Below are 9,279 nucleotides of genomic sequence, written 5' to 3' on the forward strand. Positions count from 1 at the left end.
TAGTTTCTTACTATTTATGTAGTTAAAGAATATTTGGGGATTATTTTTACTCTCTCTGGCAATGAGTCTCTCTGTCTCAATCTTTGCTGCCTTGATTTGCTTTTTACAGAATTTATTTAATTTTCTGTATTTATTTAATGCCTTCTCACTACCTACTTTCATTAATTCTCTAAATGCTTTCTTTTTGTCCCTTATTGCGCCCCTTACAGCTCTATTTAGCCATATTGGTTTCCTCCGATTTCTAGTATGTTTATTCCCATACGGTATATACCATATCAACTAAAATCTGGGGTCATCAAACCCCGATTATACCAGTGAGACAAATAATTACGGTTGTTAAAAAGACTTATTCTTAAACAAACATGAAATATAAATGAAATTCAGCAAGGTAGCTCAAAGAATGGGATGTTTAATAATCCAGAATATGTGTAGCAGCAGCTGTTAGTGACAGTAAATAATGATTGTGATTCATATATAAACCCACATTGATATATAGATTGGTAGATGGCAGATATCGATACTATTATTACAGGCCTCAGTGTACATAGGCTGAATGAGGAAGATGACGGCCTCACCAACACTGGAAACAGCTAGAAAGGCCCAGAGTGGATAAGACTACTCTTCTGTACAGTCATTGTGCAATCTTCTAATGTTAGTGATTCCATCATCTTCCTCAGTCAGTGTATGCCCACTGATGCCTATAATAATATCAGATCAGCAAAAATATATTGACAGATTCTCTTTATTATTTTGATGCTAGCCTATTACTTTTTCACAAATTTTGGGTTCATGTGTTTGTTTGTTTTTTTGTTGTTTTTTTAGACCACAATGACTCGCTCAAAGCAGATTGGAAATCACAAAAATGACAAAAAGAAAAATATTTCAAAACTATGGAAAACCAAAAGGAGAGTTAAAGACATAGACCAGATTCATGAAGATCTCCGACCTGAAAATGCTCCTCGTTTACTAAGGCAGGAGATAGACTACAGTCTTCCCGGCAATGCACAGCATTACTGCATACACTGCGCGTGAGTAATAGTGTTCTGTGTCCTGCTATTTATGATGTGCAGGATTTGTACATTGGGAAGGAGAATACAGAATATACACATTAGTGTGATGGTCCTTAACTTGGCTATCGCATGACCCGGAGGACCGGGGCCCAGCAGGGAAAGCAGCGCATAAACGGTGCAGAATCCAAGAAGCGTTCAGTGTTACGTGTTGGTGTGAAAGGAAAGAATTTCTTCATATGCATCCTGGGGCGCAGTAGTGTAGAAGTAATTTATAATGTTAGGTTTCTATTGTTCTACAAAAGTAAATATTTGCTGAAAAATCTAAGAACTATAGTGTATAGTAGTGTTCACAGCAGAGATACATCTGGTGACCAGAGCAGCTTAACGGCCTTCTTACATCAGGCTAGTATTGTCCTGATTCTCTAATGTTGTCTTAAAAGGAATCTTTAAGGCTATGTGCACACGTTGCGGATTTGACGCTGCGGATCTGCAGCTGTTTTCCATGCGTTGTACAGTACCTTGTAAAGGTATGGAAAACAAAATCCGTAGTGCACATGCTGCGGAAAATACTGCGCGGAAACGCTGCTTGTTTATTCGGCAGCATATCAATTCTTTGTGCGGATTCCGCAGCAGTTTACACCGGCTTCTCAATAGGAATCCGCAGGTGTAAAACCGCAGGTGGAATCCACACAAAAACCGCGGTTAATCCGCAGGTAACCCGCAGTGGGGTTTACCTGAGGATTTTGCAAAAACAGTGCGGTAAAATCCGCACACCAATCCGCAACGTGGGCACATAGCCTTAGAGGAAATGCTGTCACCCCCCACTCTTATATCGGTATGCAGCTCTTTCACAGACAAGTCCAGCATTACCTAAATATCCTAAATATAGCCAGTTCATTGCTCCATTACTGAGAAAGTAGTATTTGAATTGATATGCAAATAAGGCTGAAGAACTATGGAAAACCTGAAACCGCTGTCACTCCAGCTCTATTTCCTGCCCAGTGCAACTGACAGCTCTGAAGTCACATAGCACAGAGACTGATGATCAAGCAGGCGGCGAATAGAGCGGGAGTGACAGATGCCTCAAATATATAGTAGCTCTGCAGCCTCATTTGCATATCAATTCTCAGTAATGGAGGACTAGATTGGCCATTGTGAGGATATTGTTGGACTTGTCTTTGCAAGAGCTACATGCACCTATAAATAGTTATAGGTTGAAAAAAGACCTAGGTCCATCAAATACAACCTTTCTCTGCCAAATGTTTTTTTTTGTCTCTAAATTAACTATTATTAACTCTAATTTCTGAATGTCCCTTTTTTAAATGTGGGGCCTAAAGCTGGATCCCATATTCTAGATGTGGCCTCACCGGTGATTTATAAAGGGGTAACAATACGTTGGTATTGCGGGATTTTATCTCTCTTTTTATACTAAAATCTTGTTTGTTTTTGCGGCTGCTGCTTGACTTTGAGTACTGCTGCTCAGCTTAGGCTACTTTCACACATCAGGTTTTTTTTCAGACACAATCCGGATAATTGTATAAAAAACGGATCCGTCGCAAATAGTGAAAAATTGATGCGTTTTTTGTTTTTCGCCCAGAATACAGTGACTTCCTGTTCCAGAGAGAGAGAGAGATCTGTAGTCCTGAGTATACTCCCGTTTAATGTATATGCAGCAATAGGATTACTCCATCCCAGGTGTATTACTCTACACTACATTTATGTACATTAAATCTCATTTGCCCATTCAGCCATTTTATTCAGATCGTTTTGCAATATTGTAATGTCAAGGTCAGATTTTAATATCCTACATAATTTGGTGTCTAGAAAAAAGGAGTGAAACGGAGAAAGCAAATACTACAAATAATTTTATTTAATCATACAAAAGTTAATACATACAAGTATAATAGCAATATAAAACGGATGGTAAGAATAGAGTGAGTCCCCACCAGTATAGTCCACCAATATAATTTATTTACCAGTAATAGGAAGGCAGCCGCCCATATACATAAGGTTAGCCCTGGGGGACATAAATTCATCCCCCACACCAAAAATATTGGCAACCAAACAGGTGCTTACCGACAAGATGCGGAGGTGGCGTATACCGGGTGGGATTCAGTCCAACAGGGGGTCCTGTTGGACTGAATCCCACCCGGTATACGCCACCTCCGCATCTTGTCGGTAAGCACCTGTTTGGTTGCCAATATTTTTGGTGTGGGGGATGAATTTATGTCCCCCAGGGCTAACCTTATGTATATGGGCGGCTGCCTTCCTATTACTGGTAAATAAATTATATTTCCTAGGTGGTGGACTATACTGGTGGGGACTCGCTCTATTCTTACCATCCGTTTTATATTGCTATTATACTTGTATGTATTAACTTTTGTATGATTAAATAAAATTATTTGTAGTATTTGCTTTCTCCGTTTCACTCCTTTTTTCTATCATTCTTATGGAGTTTCTTTGTCCTTGGGACTTTGGGTTTTTCTGGCACGATTCAGTGTTTTAGATTTCCCAGATAAATATGTTGCCTAGTTCTGTTCTAATAATTTGGTGTCTACAGCAAAGACTGAAACTTTACTCTTAATCCCATCCACAAGGTCATTAATAAAGAGTTTAAAAATAATCAGTCCTAGCTCAGATCCCTGCGGTCCCCACTGCTCCCAGTACAGATCCCTGCGGTCCCCACTGCTCCCAGCACAGATCCCTGCGGTCCCCACTGCTCCCAGTATAGATCCCTGCGGTCCCCACTGCTCCCAGTATAGATCCCTGCGGTCCCCACTGCTCCCAGTATAGATCTCTGCGGTCCCCACTGCTCCCAGTACAGATCCCTGCGGTCCCCACTGCTCCCAGTACAGATCCCTGCGGTCCCCACTGCTCCCAGTACAGATCCCTGCGGTCCCCACTGCTCCCAGTACAGATCCCTGCGGTCCCCACTGCTCCCAGTACAGATCCCTGCGGTACTCTACTGCTGACTATATCCCATTTAGAGAACTTACCATTTATGACGACTCTTTGTTTCCGGTCATTTATCCAATTCCTTATCCATCTGCATATAGTTGTCCCCAGTCCTTGCCTCTGTCGTTTAAGGATGAACTCCAGCTGCCAGATTGTCTCTAAGAATAACTGTAATTGGGCATTTAGAAATAAATGTGCTAAATTTTATTTATTGCTGCAGTAAAAATTGTTCCAGCTGGTGCGATCTGTAATGTCTTTCATACTGTTGACTGCTCTAGGTGAGAGCCATCCCTAGTTAACAACAATGACATGTCTTGCCAAGGCACAAACAAAATTCTTCCCTGCTGGCAGCAAAGACCATCCTGATAGAATATGCTCCACCACAGCTTTAAACAATCAACATGCGTCTCATTTCAAAGGGTCATTACATGTATGTGGTAGAATGCATTGTTTGACAGGCATGTCTGATCTCTTAAGGGACCGTCACACTAAGCGATGCTGCAGCGATACAGACAACGATGCCGATTGCTGCAGCGTCGCTGTTTGGTCGCTGGAGAGCTGTCACACAGACCGCTCTCCAGCGACCAACGATGCCGAGGTCCCTGGGTAACCAGGGTAAACATCGGGTTGCTAAGCGCAGGGCCGCGCTTAGTAACCCGATGTTTACCCTGGTTACCAGTGTAAAATGTAAAAAAACAAACAGTACATACTCACCTTCGCGTCCCCCGGCGTCCGCTTCCTGCACTGACTGAGTGCCGGCCCTAACAGCAGAGCGGTGACGTCACCGCTGTGCTGTGCTTTCACTTACGGCCAGCGCTCAGTCAGTGCAGGAAGCGGACGGCGGGGGACGTGTGACAGACATCAGAAGGTGAGTATGTAGTGTTTATTTTTTTACATTTTACACTGGTAACCAGGGTAAACATCGGGTTACTAAGCGCGGCCCTGCGCTTAGTAACCCGATATTTACCCTGGTTACCATTGTAAAACATCGCTGGTATCGTTGCTTTTGCTGTCAAACACAACGATACACGGCGATCTGACGACCAAATAAAGTTCTGAACTTTAATCAACGACCAGCGATATCACAGCAGGATCCTGATCGCTGCTGCATGTCAAACACAACGATATCGCTAGCCAGGACGCTGCAACGTCACGGATCGCTAGCGATATCGTTTAGTGTGACGGTACCTTTAGTATGGCTACCTTTTTAAAGGAGCTCTCTTACTTTTGCATTGGCAGTGTGTGCGTGTGTATATCTATCTAGCTATCTATCTAGCTAGCTATCATATATATAGCAAAAAGCAGTAACAGGCAGACGGCGTAACTAGGTGCCGTGCCTCCAAGGTAATGACCATACCTCAGTATAAAAGACAAAAAATGGAGGCAACACACCAGTTAAAGGTGAAAAAAATGCTAGCGGCGTTTCAGCTCAGAGATGTGATCCTTTTTCAAGCTTGGAAAAAGGCTCACATCTGAGCCAAAACGTTGCCACTTTGGGCTATTAAATAGTGTTTTTTTCACTTTTAACTGGTGTGGTGCCTCCATTTTTTGTCATATATATAATCTATCCATCCCTGGATGGATTACTCCATTACTACTATGGATACAGGAGGAATCTTGGGGAAATATAGCAATCCCTGACGACATGTCGTGTCATCTCTATTTACATATATTCTTTCATTTGTGGAAGTTGAATTTCTATACATTGCTTAATTGATTGTTTGATTGAAGAGAACCTGACAGATCCCCAAAGCACCAGCCTTTGTATATTCCTGTATAAACCCCTGCCTAATAGTCCCTTCATACTTTTTCTTAACCTGTCTTAATCTGTCACAGTGTTTCTAAAGTCTGTTTTAATGCAAGTTAACTTTGTGACCAGTCCAGGGGGCATTTTTCCGTAGTTGTCCCACTCACTCACACCTGTGAGCATGATAACATGATTCGCCACCTCTCGGAGGGTGATGGCACAGCCATGACCTGCCTCTAAGGGTATGTGCACACGTTGCGGATTTTGCTGCGGATCCGCAGCGTTTATGCAGCTGCGGGTCCGCAGCAGTTTCCCATGAGTTTACAGTTCAATGTAAACCTATGGGAAACCGAAAACGCTGTGCACATGCTGCGGAAAAAAACGTGCGGGAACGCAGCAGTTTACAATCCGCAGCATGTCACTTCTTTGTGCGGAATCGCAGAGATTCTGCACACATAGGAATGCATTGATCCGCTTACTTCCCGCATGGGGCTATGCCCACCATGCGGGAAGTAAGCGGATCATGTGCGGATGGTACCTGGGGTGGAGGAGAGGAGACTCTCCTCCAGGCCCTGGGAACCATATTTGTGTAAAGAAAAAAAAAATTAAAATAAAAAATAATGATATACTCCCCTTCTGATGGCCCCTGAAGTCCTCCCGCCTCTCAGCGCTGCACGTGGCCGTCCGGTCGCAGGGTTGCTATGCGAGCAGGACCTGTGATGACGTCGCGGTCACATGACCGTGATGTCACGAAGGTCCTTCTCGCGTAGCATCTTTGGAACCGGACCGCCGCGTGCAGCGCCGAGGAAATCTGGACGCCGGATGGTGAGTATAACCTTTTTTAAAATTATTTTTAACATTACTATTGATGCTGCATATGCAGCATCAATAGTAAAACAAGTGCAAGAGTAAACCCGCAGCGGAAACCGCAAGACAAACTATGATAAATCTGCAGGGATAACCGCAGCGGTTTTGCCCTGCAGATTTATCAAATCCGCTGCGGGAGAACCCGCAGAGGACCCTTCCTACAACACTTGCAGGTGGAGCAGAGCGTCGCCCACAATTGCTAACCTGTTAAGGCCGACTGTCAAACTCTGACAGCGGCATTTAACACATGCGTGCATGGGGGCACATCATTCCAAGCACGCTGATTGGTTGCTATAACAGCAGGGGGTCTGTTGAAAACCTCTGTGCAGGTCATGACAAAGTGTTAGGCTATGTGCACACGTAGGAAGGGTCCTCTGCGGGTTCTCCCGCAGGGATTTGATAAATCTGCAGGGCAAAACCGCTGCGGTTATCCCTGCAGATTTATCATAGTTTGTCTTGCGGTTTCCGCTGCGGGTTTACTCTTGCACTTGTTTTACTATTGATGCTGCATATGCAGCATCAATAGTAATGTTAAAAATAATTTAAAAAAAGGTTATACTCACCATCCGGCGTCCAGATTTCCTCGGCGCTGCACGCGGCGGTCCGGTTCCAAAGATGCTACGCGAGAAGGACCTTCGTGACATCACGGTCATGTGACCGCGACATCATCGCTCCTTTGAAACCCTGTGTGTGGTCGAGCTTCAAGGAGACAGCAATGCTGAGGCATCAGTGGATATAGCACACAGGCAATAAGATGATCGCAGCTTCAAGTCCCCTAAGAGGACTAATCAGAACAGTGAAGAGTAAAATAAAAATTAAAATGTAAAAAGCACCAGTTCAAATAACCCCACTGTTCCCCATCAAAAACAAAGATATAAAAATAAATTGCATTTGGCATTGCCGCATTCAGAAGAGTCCAATGTATCAAAATCTAAAAATATTTAACCCAATTGGTAAACAACGTAAATGAAAAATTTTAGAACACCAAAATTATTGTTTTTTTTCTAGTCTCGGCAATAGCACAAAAATGTTGTAACAAACGATTTAAAACATCACATCTATCCCAAAATTGTATCCATTAAAAACTACATCTCTCCCTGCAAAAAGTAATCCCCACACAGCTCTATCGACCGAAAATTGCTAACATTACGGGTCACGGAAAATGCCGACACAACCCCACATTTTAGCTTGCACACATCTCATTGTTTTTCCAACCACTAAGATACAAAATCTGGGCATGTTTGGTATCGCAGTAATCGTACCGATGAGCAGGATCATATTGTAAGGTCATTTTTACCACATATGTACACCTTAAAAAAACATTGAAAGAATTGAGTTATTTTTCACAATTTCTCCCCACTTGGAATTATTTTCTAATTTTTCAGTACACTTTGTGGTAAGTGAATGGTGTCGTTCAAAAGTACAACTCGTCTCACAAGAAACAAGCCTCATGTCTTTGTGGACCAAAAATTTAAAAAAAATTCTGGCTCTAGGAAGAAGGAAAGGAAAAACAAAAATGCAAATAGAGAAATAGCCTGCGTCGTGCAGAGGTTAAAGGAAATCTGTTTTTGCTCCCCCACATCTGTGAGCAGCACAGCCAGCAATGTGTCATTTACTTTACAGCGTGCTTTGATTAAAAACGGTTTTATCTTCTTCATATTTACTTACTTTTTTTCTTCACCTATATAGTGCCTGAATTTTGTTAGTTTGATACCGGCCTTGCATGCGCACGCAGCTCTGCTATGCACCCATCACGCGCATTCGCTCCTCTGTTGTCACCAGGGGTGGGAGAAGGACATGCTTGTAATGTGTGCACCGCATAGCTCCGTCTCCAGGCTGTAGCCATCCGAGCTGCATGTGCGGGTAAGATCTAGGCAGCACAGAGGCTGGTGCGGCAGGGGGTACTAATTGGGCAGGTCCAAACAGTAGACCCTTGTAACAGACAAGTGAAATTGTGCAGACATGTAATCTATTCATTCCAAGCCTGCTGTGTGTCCTCACTTGAAGTTTTTCTTATTTTTAAGGAGATACTTTGTGGATCTGAAGACTTTGAAGGAACATTTTAAAACCAAAGTTCACAAGCGCAGGTAAAAGATATGTTGCCATTTCTACAGAAGAGGCAAACGGTGACGTGTAAGCGTGTCCGGATGAGTGCGTTGTGATTTGGGAGGTTGAGTGAAGTGTTGTGGGAATACCATACAGGGTTCAGAATGGGCAGTGACACGGTGGATGTGATCTGTCTCCTACAGACTGAAGCAGCTGAAAGAGGAGCCGTACACCCAGGAAGAGGCAGAGCGAGCAGCAGGGATGGGCTCCTACAAACCGCCCAAGCAAGTGGAAGTCCAGACACAGGAGATGCCGATGGAATAGCACATGTGGGATTTTGCTGTCAGACTTTGTGGAGACTATTCCTGCTGCAGCCGTAAGGTGACATCCCACCGATGTCCATTCTTGTGATCAACCTCTGTAACAGCTACTGTCATGCGGAGGATGCCATGACCTCAGTCACCTGAACGAGTGTGGTGTTGTAAATTATTGCGGGGCTGTAATGACTTACTGTGAACCCGACGTGATGATAAAAACTATATTTTCACATTCAAATTCTTGTTTGTCTTGGTTGCATGACTTTTGCCTTTCAGCTGCTCTTCTACATATGCTGCATTATCTAAAAGTCACTGCACTGCTATGAATCGTATGAAT

At 43.4% G+C, this 9,279-nt stretch overlaps 1 protein-coding gene across 2 annotated transcripts in view; it reads left to right on the forward strand.

Moving 5' to 3' along the window:
- Positions 1-9,180, forward strand: part of ZNF593 (zinc finger protein 593) — a 28,185-nt gene extending 19,005 nt beyond the window's left edge. For both annotated transcript variants that reach the window (XM_077295373.1, XM_077295372.1), the window contains exons 2-4: positions 823-1,028; positions 8,604-8,666; positions 8,829-9,180. In XM_077295373.1, coding sequence (XP_077151488.1) covers positions 829-1,028; positions 8,604-8,666; positions 8,829-8,949 — 384 coding nt within the window. In that variant the 5' untranslated portion in view covers positions 823-828 and the 3' untranslated portion in view covers positions 8,950-9,180. The remainder of the gene's footprint in view (positions 1-822; positions 1,029-8,603; positions 8,667-8,828) is intronic.
- The last annotated feature ends 99 nt before the right edge of the window (positions 9,181-9,279 follow it).

This window comes from Ranitomeya variabilis, chromosome 3, assembly GCF_051348905.1.
Source record: "Ranitomeya variabilis isolate aRanVar5 chromosome 3, aRanVar5.hap1, whole genome shotgun sequence".
Classification (NCBI taxonomy): domain Eukaryota; kingdom Metazoa; phylum Chordata; class Amphibia; order Anura; family Dendrobatidae; genus Ranitomeya; species Ranitomeya variabilis.